The sequence below is a fragment of the Oryzias latipes genome, chromosome 23, assembly GCF_053564925.1.
Source record: "Oryzias latipes strain Hd-rR chromosome 23, Olatipes_Hd-rR_3.1".
NCBI classification, from domain to species: domain Eukaryota; kingdom Metazoa; phylum Chordata; class Actinopteri; order Beloniformes; family Adrianichthyidae; genus Oryzias; species Oryzias latipes.
The window spans coordinates 22884918-22900497 of NC_136259.1; the positions used below are offsets into that span (position 1 = coordinate 22884918).

The 15580-nt window shown below is 42.4% G+C and overlaps 1 protein-coding gene across 3 annotated transcripts in view; it reads left to right on the forward strand.

The window, feature by feature from the left end:
* LOC101163941 (uncharacterized) overlaps positions 1 to 15580 on the forward strand; it is an 89786-nt gene that overhangs the window by 49554 nt on the left and 24652 nt on the right. For all 3 annotated transcript variants that reach the window (XM_023952500.2, XM_078941804.1, XM_023952499.2), the window contains 2 exons: positions 2764 to 2863; positions 10511 to 10738. In XM_023952500.2, the coding sequence (XP_023808268.1) occupies positions 2764 to 2863; positions 10511 to 10738 (328 nt within the window). The remainder of the gene's footprint in view (positions 1 to 2763; positions 2864 to 10510; positions 10739 to 15580) is intronic.

A 15580-nucleotide genomic window follows, 5' to 3' on the forward strand; every position in this document is an offset into this window, starting at 1 on the left:
GAGAACTGGACTGAGTGACTCCTCCCCCCTGGCGTTCCAAACAGGATTTACCCACTGGCTCCAAGAAGCCAAAATCCCATAGACTTCTATGGAAAAATAAACGGCTATTTGTCAGAATTCCATATATCTTCCAATAGTGGCTGGTCTCTAATTAACGCCAATCTCCAATTAACGCCGGTTGTAACAGGTGAGTGGTACTTTAGACGCCAGTCTCTCATAGTGGCCGGCTGGGTGTCTCTGGTATTGTGAGCTAGTGTAGCGATCATGTAGCGATGGCCAAAAAATGCTCATTCTAGTTAGCGTTTGAACTTCAGTTTTTGGCATACGCCAAAGAACATTCTGGTGAGGAATCTGCATAACATTTTTGGGTTGATCCTAAACGTATTCAAGAATGGTCCAAGCAGATGGGTGAGACTGAGAATATGGCTGCAGAAAAAAGAAGCAAACAATGTAGCTAACATGGATTATTGATGTCCTGTGGCTCTTTTTCAAGTGTTAGGACTGTGGTCTTTTTAACAAGCTCACTCCTGATTGGCTAGAGTAGTTTGCATAGAACATTGACTTGAATTCAGCTGAACCGATCACTACTTACTGATGACGACTGGCTCCAACATGATGGTATGCATATTGCAAAAAAGTGAAAAATTAATTGACTTCATTTGGTTGGAGCTCAAGGTAAACCATTTTCTATAGGTGACATCACACTTACTCGGTGTAGTTCTTATGGACAGTCAGTAGTTTTACTGATTTAGTAGTTTCAGTAGTTTTCAACCAAGTGTTTGTCGGTTGTACACGACATGTACAAAGGCTTTGGTGGCGTGATGATTGGTTTGTATTACGTTTGTTTATTTGCAGTCGTTCAGCTTGGTGTCTCTAATCCTCTTGTCCAGAGACATAGTTGTCAGGGAAGGATTTTCTAAAAATTGTCAAAGAAAAAAAGACATGTGGGAACAAATTGGAATTAGAGCCAAGGATTTGACAAGGATTCGCGCAACTTCCATTATCCTCACATGTACACCACAATACCACACACACCAAATGGTACGGTCCATGTTCATGACGTCTCTTAAGGCAGTGTTTTTCAACCTTTTTTGAGCCAAGGCACACTTTATCCTTGACAAAAATCCCACGGCACACCAGCATTCAAAAATTAAAAAAGTTGAAACTCTCTAGTCTGTATTGATGTACAGTCCCTCCACAGTCTCGCATGCATTTTTGTGATAATTGTGGTAGAAAAAGCTGGAAGTTGCAGCTGTTTTTTCTAAAAGATGTAATAATTTTCAACTAAATTATTTGACATGTTACCCTGGTAGTTGTTTTTCCCTCCATTTTATTAACATGCAATTTTATGTAACCTCACAAAAAACAAATGTATTCTTTCTAAATAGTGTAGTAGTAAATAGTTTTATTTAATAGTTAATAGTTTTATTTTTAAAATATGTTTTTCAATGTTAGTGCACAGGCAACTGTAACTTTTGAACAATTATATGGTCGCAATATGTTTGATAAATTTTACACAAAAAGACATATTTGTTTTCTGTAGCTACACAAAAAGTGAACATGTTGAAGTTTTATTAGTTTCTCTCTTGTCTTAGTCAAAGATGAAGTATTTGAAAAATTTAACAACATTTTTTTATTTCTTTATAGATTATTAAATTATTTGATTTTAGTTTAATAGTGTCTGTTGGCCACTTCATCTTAATCCTGTTCTTTAAACGTTGTTATTACTTTTTCTTAAATTTAACACATATACTAATCCAGACGTTATTAGAAAGTGTTTCAGTTAGAAAGATGACTTGGACCAAACTCTGGGATGTTTGGCTTTCAATAAACACAAACCTTGAAGGAGAACTAAACTGCTGACCTCTGATTTCATCAAGAAGATTTAAAAACTGTTTGTGTGTTCGTTGTGGTTTCAAGACGTTTAACAGGGAAGACTTATTGTACGCTGAGACGCTGTCACTGTAACCCAATCCATCCATGGAGATGTAGTGCAAAAACTGCCGCAGATGGCAGACAGACTCGCTTCTCTGACTTCATTGTTTTGTTCACTTTTTCCACGGTCTGATACCGGATCCCACGGAAAGCTAAATCGCTAGACGAGCTTTAGCTGGTATTTTTGTTGGAACTGAGAGACTTTATGAGCAGAATCGGAACAAGGAAGTGAAGACTTTAACCACTTCTGATTGGTCAGACTGATGACGAATGATTAAGCCTCCAAGAATGATTGGTGGAGACAGTTAAAGGGGTGGGACTTTTCCGAAAACAGAGTTTAAGCTGCGCCTAAATCGCGGTACCGCCATTTTTATCAAAATGTCTTTAATACAATCAAATAAACACAAACAAAAAGTATTTTATTATCTTTCATATTCCTAACTACTCAGTGTTTTATCAGGGCCTGTTTGGATGAACACAGAGCTGATATCCTGGAGATGGTAAATGTTTTTGATCAGTGAAAATGGGTAATTTCCCACGGCACACCTGACCGTCTCCCACAGCACACCGGTTGAAAAACACTGCCTTAAGGTGACCGTATGAGCCTCAAGGGAACTGCAAAATACACCTGAGCTCCCCTTGAGATGCACCCACTTCTCTCTACAAACCTCCAGGGACCTCAAAACCCACCAATCCTGTACGGATCAACCTCTTGTGCGGTGCATGTGACTGGGGCATAAGAATTCTGACTCATCCTGTTGTCTGTGCAGAGAATTAACCTGAATATGACAAGTAGCTGAACACTGATTGGTTAACGTTGATCTTCAGGATTGGTCTGCGAGTCCTTTGGGGTCACCATCCTCATGGATCATAGAACCACCGTTGGACATGCTCAGATCTTCTGATTCTCCTTTGCAGCCTGAAAACGGTAAGTTTTCTTCTCAGTCTACTTAGAAAATCTTTTTTGTTGCTCCACCCAGTGGCGGTTCTACCCTGAATTACTCCCCGGGCGAGACCCTCCCCAGGCGCCCCCCCCCCCCCCCCCCCATAGTCACAACAGAACTTTGTTTGTCTTTGTCAACTGACATGTTATATTGTCATTGAAATTAAGAAGTGGATACAAAAGATGTCAGAATTCTGAACAGCATTATAATAGTTATCAGAACACAAAAAATAAAAGACCATAAGCATGGCAAAAATACAGTTAGCTAAGAAATATTAAATCAATATTAAATAAATAATATAAAATAAATATTTTAAAAACATTTATGAATTGGAAATTTAAATTGTCATGTTCTATATCGATATCTACTTCAGAGAAGAAAAATTAGCTCATATTTTCCGTCTTCAATCCTTTGATTGGAAAATTTTCAGTTATGACCTGTTGAATTATGTTTTGTCCCCATAGATTTGCAGTAAATGGTAAATATTCATTTTTAAAACTACCTTCAGATTTATGGAAATTCTATTGGCTAAAAATATAATCCCACATTTGTAAAACAAATAAAAAATAAACTTCATATGCAGGCTCAAAATTAACCCCTAAATCCCCAGTTAAATGTCAAAAAAACATTGGGAAAACGTTTAGGCTGCCACAAACGATTATTAAATTTAAGACCAATCTCAAATTATTTGCCCCATTAGCATCTTATGGCAGCAGCAGCATGCTGTGTAACCATCACAGCTTTTTTAACATTATGAACTAGTATACAACAGCAAAACCCAACAAAACCGTTGTGTTACAGCAGAGCAGACAGACACATGAATCATAACTAATGTTACAAGTTAAGGCAGAGCAAATTTTTAAGAATAAAATCTAAAAAAAAAAAAAAATGACGCTATTTGCAACATTTGGGCCTACTTCAGTGTTGGTCATCGACCAAAATAAAGTTTTCATCGGCAACATTGTTGTAGGGCAGGTAGCATTAGAATTTAGAAAAGACATGCATCAAGCTGTGAGGACTTACCCTTTTCTTTATCTCTTTTCTCCTCTTCTTCTTTTCTTTTCTTTCTAAATTGGGCACCAGATGGCTTTGACCTTTTTTTCTCCATATTTTAGATGTTTTTGGCGTTTGTTTGGCATAAATGTCCTCACGTCACGAAGAAGACATCAAGTCCGTCGACTGAACCAACTGTCACCTTAGTGACAGCATTGTTTTGTGTTGCCATTTTTTCATTTGGGCATTTAACACAAAATTAACCCAAAAAAAGCAGAATATATTTTCTATACCTTTATTAAAGTGTAGGTTATAGAATGTCACCTTATGACTGACTTATAAAAAGGTTTTATGAAGTAGATTCAAACCCCCGCCCTTGTCCCCACCTAGCCACTTAATTTGGAAGCGTCCCACAATTGAACTGATTCCCCGCAGCCCCCCCCCCCCCCCCCTTCTTCACACATTTCCAGCAGGAGCGCGTGCAGCTATAGCCAGGGGCGCTGATTCGCTACATGACGGCGCAGTCGCAGTTTTTACTTTTATTTTTTTCATCAAGCCCGCGACCGTCGCCTCCCCTGAAAGATGAGCCCGCCAGGTTTTGCGCATGCGCAAACGCGGTGGCGCTCCGTGCTCCCCCCGCGCCCCCTCCCTTCTTCTTCACACACATTTGTGTCTACTTCTCAAAGACAGGAGAGCGCACAGCTGCGGGGCGAGGGCGGCGGCGCGGCCAGGTTCAGGCTGTTACAAACTCACAAACTGTGACATAAGTAAACCAATAGTGGTGCATATAATATTTTACAAGGGCTGAGCCGCCGGTGCCGCCCCCCTTCAGTTTTCCGCCCCAGGCCACCGCCCGGACGGCCCGTGCCTAGAACCGCTACTGGCTCCACCTCCCTGCTCCAGCTGCTGCCCTCTGCTAGAGAGGCTATAACAACAATACTTAATCAATACAAGAGCACGTCTTCCCCATTAGCATGTGATCCGGTAAAAGCCCACTCATTGCCTGTCAGCTCTGCTTTTTAGCAGCCATTGTCTCCTCACTGTCAACGCCGTGTTTGGTGTTCTCTTGCCTCCGGTACACTTAAGCCTGTTAATCCTTGCAAGGGCCAGCTGGGCTGCAGGTTAGCTTCACCTGTAGGGCCGGCTAGTGTGCATTCATGAGTGATAGCTCACGGGGGGGTTGTACTGTACTGACCACAAACAGGAAAACATGCCGAAGTACCTTCATCTCAAAGAGAGTGGAGGTCTCCTCCACGGCATTTTGGCCACATCAGTCATTTTGCTGGAGCTCCAATGATCCATGGTGAGGTGGATCCCCGCAGACTGCTGTGGATGCATCAGTCATGCATGATCGATGTGTCTAAGGAAACTGCAGCTAAACCATTAGATCAGGACCGCAGTGATGAATCTTTACATCTCAGCATTAGTTTTCTCAAAGCTTTTTTCCATCGTGCAACTGTTTCAACAAGCCTTACAGATAAGTTTTCTTGTTAAAGTGTTTTTTCTAAAGAGGCACAAGTGCAAACATTTACAGCCAACATTTAATTTTGTGTTTTAGCCGTCTTTGATACAAACTAGTCTGATGTCAAGCTTACAAAGCAAACTGAGTTAATTAAATCAATCAGGGAATGCAAACTTTCAGATAAAAGACTAAATATACAAATCTTTTAGTTCAGTTCATATCACTAAATATATGAAAAGTGCTGGTGGTAAACAAATAAAATTTGTTTTTAAAGGAAGGGGAGGGGGGAAATTATTCTGTATATTTGCATTGATACCCAGCCCTGGTGGCCATGTCTCAATTTATACAACTCTGTAAAGTCCATCCATCCATCCGTTCATCCATCCATCCATCTGGCCGTCCATCCATCCATCCATCCGTTCATCCATCCATCCATCTTGCCGTCCATCCATTCATCCGTCCGTCCATCCGTCCGTCCATCCATCCATCCATCCATCCATCCATCAATCCATCCATCCATCCATCCATCCATCCATCCATCCATCAATCCATCCATCCATCTATCTTTTCTGCTCATCCGGGACGGTTGACGCGGGCACCAGTCTAGGCAAACTTCCCCAGACTTTCCTTTCCCTGGCCACTTTCTCCAGCTCCTCTGGGGGGGGCCCCGAGGCGTCCCCAGGCCAGTCGAGAGACGTAGTCTCTCCAGCGTGTCCTGGGTCTTCCCTACTGTCTTGTAAACGTCAAAGCCATTTATTTCACTCTTATTCAAAGAATAAATAAAAATGGATTCAAACCCACCTTTGAATCCATTGGATGTTAGAAATCTGCAGATACATTTACTGGTAGACTTCCTCTTATATACTGTAAATACTTAAAGTAAGAGAGTCTCTTTATCTCTAATGTGCCTGACAGAGAGGAACAACCATACAGACAGTTTAAGACTTTCTTTCAGAGTCTGACAGGTTTATTCTCCTGTTAAATGTACTCAATGTTAAACTATTGTCCAAAGAAACAATGAGGGAATTTCCTCGCAGCTTCTGTGACCACAAACCCTTTTTTTAAGGATGACATTCTCCTTTTTTACAGGGAGTTGAGTTGAACCTGGAAAAAGAGACGTCACCCGAAAGATCTTGATGACGCCTTGTGTGACCTTTTAGAGGCCAAAGGCACGGTCACACCCTGGGGGGGGGGGGGGGTCATCAGCAGTGCAGGAAGAGGTCAATCCTGAGGTCACGGAGTGGCTAACAGAAGCTGAATGTGTGGAGCGTCTTTGTGTGGATAGGTGAGATTCGGTTACCCTGCGACGTCTCAATAGGTAGTAATGACGGGGGGTGACCCCATCTGACTCTAAATAGAAGATCATCCACAAAATAAAACAGAAGGGTTTGATTTAGATTTAGGGAATAAATTCATTCATGTTGTGTCCTTTTGTTTGTTAGTTTGGTGCATTAAGTAGGAACTCACTCATTTCTACTTTTTACCAGTGAAAGTGTTGGGAAATTTATAAGCTAAATGAATTTACTAAGTTCAGCTTTTTAATTCTAAGTCTTTAGCCATTTTAGTGCAAAAGTTGTAAAAAATTAAATAAATTTAAAAAAAAAGACTTTTATGTTATTAACTTTAACTAATTTGTTGGTGTAAAATAAGTGTTTATTCTTACAGTCTAAAATAAAAACTTAATTTTCAAAATGACTTTAAGTTCATTCCAGGGATTATGAACTGTATGAGGCTAAATTAAATTAATTGGATGTACAATCTACCCGACATGAAAATGTTTCAAGCTTTTTTTAATATAAAAATTATTGTTCCTTTAGTACCTTAAGCTGATTAAAATCTAATCAACAAAATTTAAGTTGCATGTTTTAGTTGCTATTAACAGAAGAACATCATTTGTTACGGGGAGTTTAGTTCCAAAGGCTCCAAAATCCATCCATTCATTCATTTCCCAAACCTGCTTTATGTCTTTTGGGTCAAGGGGTTGCTGGAACCTATCCCACCTACTATTGGGCAAAGGCAGGGTACACCCTGGTTGGTTTGCTCGTCTATAGTAGGGCAACACAGAGACATTTAACCACTCACATTTGCACCTTGGGAGAGCTTAGACATCAATTGACCTACAATGCATGTTTTTGGACTGTGAAGGAAACTGGCATGCCTGAAGAAAACCCACGGATCCATAAGCAGTTCAAGCAAACTCCATGCAGAAAGCTCTCAGGTGGGATTCAAACCAGGGCCTTCTGGCTGTGAGGTGCGAGTGCAAACCTCTGATAACTCAATTTTTTATTACTCTAGACTAAAATCTTCAATTATCAAAACTTCAATTATGTTCCATTTATCTAGATAAGGTTACACAGGCAAATATTTCCATCCATCTGCCCACTTCTTCCAGCTCTTCTAAAAATATCCCTTCTATGGCCTGCATCCGTATGTCCTTAACCACAGTTTCTGGCTTCAGGTGAGAACAGGAAGGTGCACGGATGAACCAAAAAAGAGCCTTGCCTTTGACTGAAATCACTTTTTCTGCACACTTTTTGAAGAGTTTTGTCTAAGATTTTACAGGAGTGTTTGAGTGAGATGGGTTTGTTGAAAATGGTAAAATGACGGAGAGCCAGAAATGAGCTGCGTTGAAATGCCGCAGCTCCACGGTGAGCTTCCTCATAAGAATTTTGACCGCTTTTACCCATTAGGGGATTCATATGCAGAGTGATCCCTCCCTCCTGTTTGCTTCCTGGCTGTTTCTGCTTTTGCCCTGGTCCAACAGTTTAGCATTCAGCTGCTTACTAAAGATGTAAGTGTCCAAATGAATGTAACGATGTGCAAGTCCACAAAGAGCACTAATCTGAACTGACCTCGCTGAATTGTTCCAGCGAGGCTAAGGAAGCTGCGGGACAGATTAAGCTGCAGAGACACAGATGATGCAAGCGGAGATTAGTTGTGTACTAAGCAAGGATCGTTCCCCCCTCCCAGAGGACCACACACTGACAGTGTAGCCATGTCACTATTGTCTCTAAGCCACTGACACTGCGGACTCACTTGTCATTGTCTCTGAAATCCTCCAGCATTTCCCCACAAACCTGGACTCAAGCCTCTTTGATTGGCACTCGTCAGGGCTGATCGAGAGGCCGGTGCCTTGAGAAAGACTTCGATAAAGGAGGCCTGAAAGGAAAATCCCCTCCCCATGAATAATAATTTGGAATGGCTTTTCCTCTTTACCCCTCCCTGCTCCCATTCGGCCATTCTTTCTGGAGATAGGGCGGCGAAGGCTCTGGGTGGCATCGCTGAAAAGCCCCAGCGCACCGATTGTCTCGCTGCTGCTCATCCTTTTTTTAAACATCAACAGAGAAAAGATACAAGTCCGGCCTTATTGCCACCGCCTGCTGCGCTGCATGTCAAGGGGCAAAGCGGTGTGTGTTGTGTGTTTTGTGTCCCTGGTGGCCTTTCGGAGATCAGCGAGGGGATTTGACTTGGCCGCTTGCAGCCAAATCCAGCTATCTACTAGGCTCAGATGCTGCTGTTGGTATGGTAACCTGCTCTGTGTGTTTAGATGAGCTCTTGTTTCCAGGCTGGACTGACCAGCAATCACTGCTGTGCATTCATGGATTAGGAAGGCTTTCTTAAAGAGAAAGACCAAATCCTAAATAATTTTAGTTCGAAACTGCAGGCAGATTTTAGTCATCATTTAGTCAGTGATGAAATCATGAGATGCTTTGTCTTTTAGCAAGATATTGATCCCAAGGTGCATAAAATCTGTCTTTACATCTTCCCAACAGTGTCAGGACATCCTTTGCCAGTAGCCACAGCTAAGTTAATTTAAAAAACAAGTTTCTGAACTTCTAAGAGCCAAACATTTCCAGTGTTTAGTCATTTCATGTCACCAGTGCATCAATTGTAATGTCAAAAACATAGTACCGTAGTGTTTTGTGCGAATGATGGCCAACAGTGATCAAATGTCGGTGAATACCATTGTATGTCCCTGCTGTAGAAATGTGGGTGTGTGGTTTACATTAGCAAACATTCAGGTTGTTTTTAAAGCTGCTGGGTGGCAACTAAGAGGAAATTAAGCTTTACTGCTGTCCGGTGGTCGTTATTTGTCAAAAATTATCCAGATCATTAGTCGACCAGTAAAGCCTTAGGGGCGGTGTGTCCTTCAGAGAGATTTTGAATTGCAAAGTCAAGATATTTTAACTACAGAAACAGGTGATGCTTAATCTGAAACTGCATTTATTGAGTTTGTACCAAGACTTGACTCCTTTGATCCACAGACTCCAGGTTACCATGGAAAATAATTGGATATTAGACATCCAGAGCAAAAGTTCTTGGAAATTCATTAAATAAAACAATGTCTGATAACAGCTGACGGTTGATTGTTTGGTCCAATCGTCTCACTGAAACTGGGTTCCTGAGCAGAAACCAGAGAAAGGAACTTGTAGTTTCAACTTTGAGTGTGTTTCCTGACGGAGTCTCCAAATAAACAATAAAAGATTTGGCAGAGGTTATAGAAATCCCTACCATCCTCTTGTCATTCGTGATGTATGTCCTTTCTGATGCGTACGACGGGGGAATGATGGATTTGTGCTATGGGGATGAATGTATTCCTGTCGTTGGTCTTTGGCGACATGGGGCCGTGTGATTGTGTGTAGCGAGACGTGCCGTCAAATGAGACACGGCGTCATCCGTCTGTGCTGCTGACCTCTGCGCCCTCACCAGTGGCACAGATGAATTCAGGCTGCTGCATTTGGCATCATGAATCCGATGCGCATCAACCTCCTCCAGTTGCTTTTGAATTGTCATGCGTGCGCTGATGCCTTGCAGAAAAAGAAAAGAGCGTGAAACTGTTGCAGGAGACAATCACAAACCTTTTCAAGCTCAAGTCTGCATTTGTGCTTCTTTTTGTATCTGTGCTTTTCTACCAAGAGGAGCATTCTGTGGACTTTGTGTTTGGAGATAATGGGGCTTCTAATTGGTTGGTCAGTGACAAAATGGATGGTTGTTCAAATTTCAGCGCCAGAGTAAGGCCATGAAAAGCCTGAAGGAAAGTGTGACTGTGGCGTCTGAGAACAATAACACTAACAAATGGACTGCTAATGGATTCTACTTCAAATGTAATGATTTCTGTGTTTAACTTATTCAAGCATCAAGTCCTAAAAAAAAAAATCTACTTTGTCGCTTTCAGATGAGGGAAATCCCGCTGAGGAGGAGCCCAATTATCAAGGAAAAGAGGACCGGGATCTGTTCTCGGGCGGAGAGCAAAGGAGGCCCAAGAGTCCTGAAGGCAGAGCTGGACAGAGAGACCGGCAGATGGAGGAGAGGGAAACAAAGGCGTGGAGCATGCTCTCAAAACTGCAGGAAAACACGCCTCAGCAGAGCAGCAGTAGCAGAAGCCGCTCCAACTTTGAGGACTGTGAGTTTGGGAGCCTTTTGCCCCTTAAGATGCAGAGGGAAAAAAGTTTAGCCCAAACTGCACGAAAACACAGCATAAGACGATGTTACATTAGAGCTCTGTTGTCCTTTTTGTCCCCATTCATGAACAAATGCAGATTTTCTCTGTGAAAATGCATATTAAACTGGATCTCAGGGTGTATTGAGAATGGGAAAATCATTTGGTCCGGACCCAGTCTGCTTGATTTGGTCCGGATCGAGTCCGGAACCTTGCGTTTGGTCTGTATTCAGACTGCCATCAACTGGAGATTTCTGTTCTGGACCAAAGCTTGTAAACGAAACCACATGACTAAAAATCTATTCACTCACTGGTCAGGAGTTAAGAGGGAGGGGGGGGCAAAGCAAGTAAGGGGTGGGGGTTAGTTCACTATTGTGTAAATGTTGGTGAGTGTCTTATCTTTTGAGCTAACAGGGTTGCTGGAGCCTATCCCAGCCATTTGGGCAAAGGCAGGGTATAGACTGGTTTCGAGTCCATCGCAGGGCCAGATTTTAAACATAGGATATTAAGAATTAACTTAAATATGCAGCAAAGACAAAAAATATCAACAAGTGGGAACATTGCTAGAAGCAGTTTTCTTATGTCCGTTTTATTAAATACCCTTAAAATGAACCATCTCCCTGTCTGCTTTTTCCTTTTCCTCGCATCCACATAGGAGTTGATGCATTAACCATAAATGCTAAATTACCCTCAACTATAACAGCACTTGATTGATGGAATTATCTATTTTTCTGCAAGCAGGAGTCTTGTCCTTCAGTTCTCCATTTTTCCCTCAAGTGCTCAATTCCTGGCATCTCTAGAGCACTGAGGCTGGTGAGTTTGACAAAGAGCGTCCACACCTAAGGTCGAGGCTGAAAGGGGGGTGGGGGGTGGAGCTCTGCAGAGGCTGAAGCTGCTGCACAAGTGGCTGCCCACATGAACAGAACTGAATGGTTCGTTCAGGCAGTAATCAGCCGGATGGATGCTCTCATTTTATTATGTTTAAAGCTTTAGGTAGTGTTTACATGAAGGCAGGCAAATCTGTTTTCCGCTGTTTTATGATTTAAATTTGGAAGCATTTTAGCTTTCAGTGAAAGTTCCCTGTGCTCCCTTTAAGATGCGGCCGCACCTGTCTACGACCCTCCATGGTCGCGATAACCTAAAAATCCGATGGACAAGTACAGATCAACCCCCCCATTCTGGTGTGTGTGAGACTCAAGCTTTAACTTTGACTTTTTGCCATGCTTGACAAACACTTGTTTTTCTTACTACATCACATTTCAGTCCCGCACTCTTTCCCTTTTTAAAATGACACAACCCTGCATTTTCATAGCAGCACCCACACTGGATTGCACCACCTGTGAACCTAACCCAGGTTTCCTGTGTGCAAGTCTTACAACCATCCAACTGAGCTATTCAGCTGCTGTGAGTTATAGTAACAAGCATGTCACATAAAGGGACCTCCAAAACATTTTCAGACATTCTCACTCCCCAGTTCTGCTTTTAAACATTTTGTATCTAATCATTGGTGTCCATTGAGTTATAACTTTAACTTTGAGATCATTGAATGCTGCTTGATAGGGTTTGTTTCTGTTTTCTGTTGTCTGTTTTTATGACAATTTATTATTCAGTTTATAGTTGTCCAGGACCAGAGACCTTCATTTTGGGGGGGTGTTTGTGTCAACTTCTTCGATCCCAATTGAGGGTGGACTTAAAGTCCCATTATGGTCATCTTTTGATGTATTGCCAAAGTGTTCCTACTGATCGTTTAATTACTATTATGCCATTTTTTTTGCCAAAATTAAAATATCTGTCATTTTCTGCAAAGAGGCAGGTGTTCATCAGAACTTTGCTTCTCAGTTTTGGGCGGGACTGTTGGCACAGTGTAAGCATGCCCCAGTTCCTGTCCTCCATCTGTTTTCACACTCTCCCACTAGCCCCTCACAACTCCAACCTAACGTAACTAGTGAAAACAAAACAAAAGCGAGCTATATTGGAGCAATCCAACCGTACAATTAAGAGCCAGATTCCAGCCCAGACAAGGAAAACAGAGACTTAGTGTATTTTCCGGGCTATTGAGCGCACCTGAGTACAAGCCGCACCCCCATAATTTATAAAGGATAGCCATTTTGTACATACACAAGCCGCACCTGTCAACAAGCCACATGCCGCAGGTTGTAACGACTCAATTAGGCTACGTTCACACTTCAGGCTGAAACGACCCAATTCCGATTTTTTTGCCCCCATGCGACCTGTATCTGATCTTTTCATGACAGTCTGAACGACACAGATCCGATCTTTTCAAATGCAACCCAGGCCACTTGGGTATGTGGTCCTGAATCCGATACATATCCGATCTTTTGAAATTCGACCTCCGTCTGAAGGGCCAGGCCACAAGTATCCGACCCTTACGTCATTGATACGCTACAAACTTCATAATTCTGCGTTGAAGTAGGCGGAAACGAGAACATAAACATCAACCATGGCGGACAATGCTGCTGAGACCAGTCAGTGGAAGGGAAGCGAGGTCACCGATTGGATTCATATTTGGGGTGACAGCTCCATTCAGGCTCGAGGGCTCTTATCGCAACCGGACGGTTTTTGAAAAAATTTCCAGCGAAATGGCAGAGCGTGGTGTTGAACCTTTCCTGTTTTTCCTTCCCCACCGTGGTCAGAAGCGCGGGGGACACTTTCTCCAGGGCCGAAGTCGGATCCTCCTTCAGGGTTCACTCCCCCGATCGGACCCTCAGAGCTTGTTAATAAAGAGTCAATAGCATTTATTTTGGGGGAAGTCTTCTTTTATTATCGTTCTCGTAACACACAACACGAATGTGTGCACCCGACACACTTCTGCTGCCCCCCCACGCACAATTGTTTATGTGCAAACTTGACCTCACTCAAATCAATTGGTATTTTACATAAATCGCGCAGCTGCACAGAGAGGCAGGATTAATGTAAAAATGTGGCCCCAACATCCTCCAAACTTACCTTGTGATTGATGTTTAAGTTCTTCATCTTTCTTCTTCTTCTCACTTTTTTTCAGCGCCTGATGAATAAAGTCTCTTTGGCGTGATGTTCTCTTGTGGTCGCTATGATCAATGTGACAAATGCGCTCGTAAATGCACACTAATGCCAGGCTCAGACGCAATGATGTAGACCAATTATCGCTAAGAGTGGCGTAACGTCACTATTTGGGTTGCCAGATTGGTTCAGGTGTGTTAAAGGGGGTGGATCATTAAAGTGCAGGCAACATTCATTTGCACAATAATTAAGAGTGCACAATGGTACAGATGTGCTATGAAATGGGTTGCCAGATTGGGGCCCCCTTTTTTCGCCAGTTCGGGCCCTACGCAGCTGCGTAATTCGCGCATAGGGAGGGCCGGCCGTGCTCACAGGGATCTAAAGTTTACTGCTGCTCCCATCGCAGACTTTTCCCTTGCATTACTTCTGCTCTAAAACATACTTAACAACTAAATCAGTCTCTGGTTTTAGCGTGTCTGCTTTGACAAACCTGTTTATAAACTTGAGCGCTGAAACCCATTTCAACCAATCCCGCTGCCTAAAATCAGGAGGAAAAAATGAGGAACAAGTAATTTTCTAGTTGATTAAAGGAAATGGCCTCTTTTTCTTTTTAAACTAAAATACATTTTTTGGTGAGAGAAGGGTTTAAAATGGCCTGTTTGTGTTTGAGATTTGCGGTTGGGGGTGTGGCGTGTTTACAGAGACTTTTCTGGTCAAAGTTGTCTTTTATTTTTGCTCCCAAACGAACTGCCTTTGTGTTTTCTTCTGTTTGTTCTCATGTGACGTTTGTGTCCTTCCACTCACCGACTGCCAGACTCTTGTGAGCGTGGCTCCTCATTAGTCCCTGAAATAATTGGCCTTGATTCATCAGACAACTGATGACCAACCACAGGATTCCCAAACGAGGCCTCCCCTAGTATGGTGCTGACTTCCTGTATGAAGCTGCTCATCAAGTCAGCAACTTTCCAGATCGACATCAGTCAGCGTCGGCTAGCATGCAGCCCCTGATTGAAATCAACAGTCATTCTGCAGAGATGAATAAGAGAGGATGTACGGAGGTACAAAGGTGAGGCGACTCATCTGCAGGGATGACTCATTTCAAAGCTCCCTTTGTAGATAAATGATCCGACTTAAACTTAGTGTTTGCCTCTTCATGATGAGCCCGGACTCCGGCATTCCCGCTCAAAGCTGTAAACTGTGTTTAAAAGGGTTTATCCGAACAGTTACAGTTAAAACAAAATACAGCAGCCCATCGTTCATCGCGTGAGCTCTAAATATAACTCGCAGTAGTTGTTGGAGTGTAGATGTTTTAAGGCTATAAACTCCTCACTACACACTTTTTGTTCTTTTGTCAGACAGTAAAAACCCAAATTCTGTTTTTGACATGTACTTGTGGCATTTTTCTTTGGCTGGTGAAAATGTATTAAGAAAATTAGGATTAAAATTGCATTTCATAGTATTACTTTATTTCAATTGTTGTTAATCAGGAGTAGACGAAAAAGGCCTCTAGAAAAAGATCGTATTTGTGACGTAGAAAACACGCTGGGCGGACCACAAGCTCCCTGCTCCGCTCCATTCTGATGCATCCACTTGCAGACAAATAGATCCATGAACGTTTTTGTTTTTATCGTCTAAACTGGAATCTGGAGCGAAACTGTACAGTTTAATAGTTCCGAATTACTCGCCGTTTTTATTGCACAGGTTGGGGGTCTGAAGGGCTGTAAGCTAGTGGGAGAGACTGTAAACAAAGAGCTCTCAGCAACAGAAAGGGGAAGTGTGGTTTGCTTCATGCCAGCAGTCCTGCCT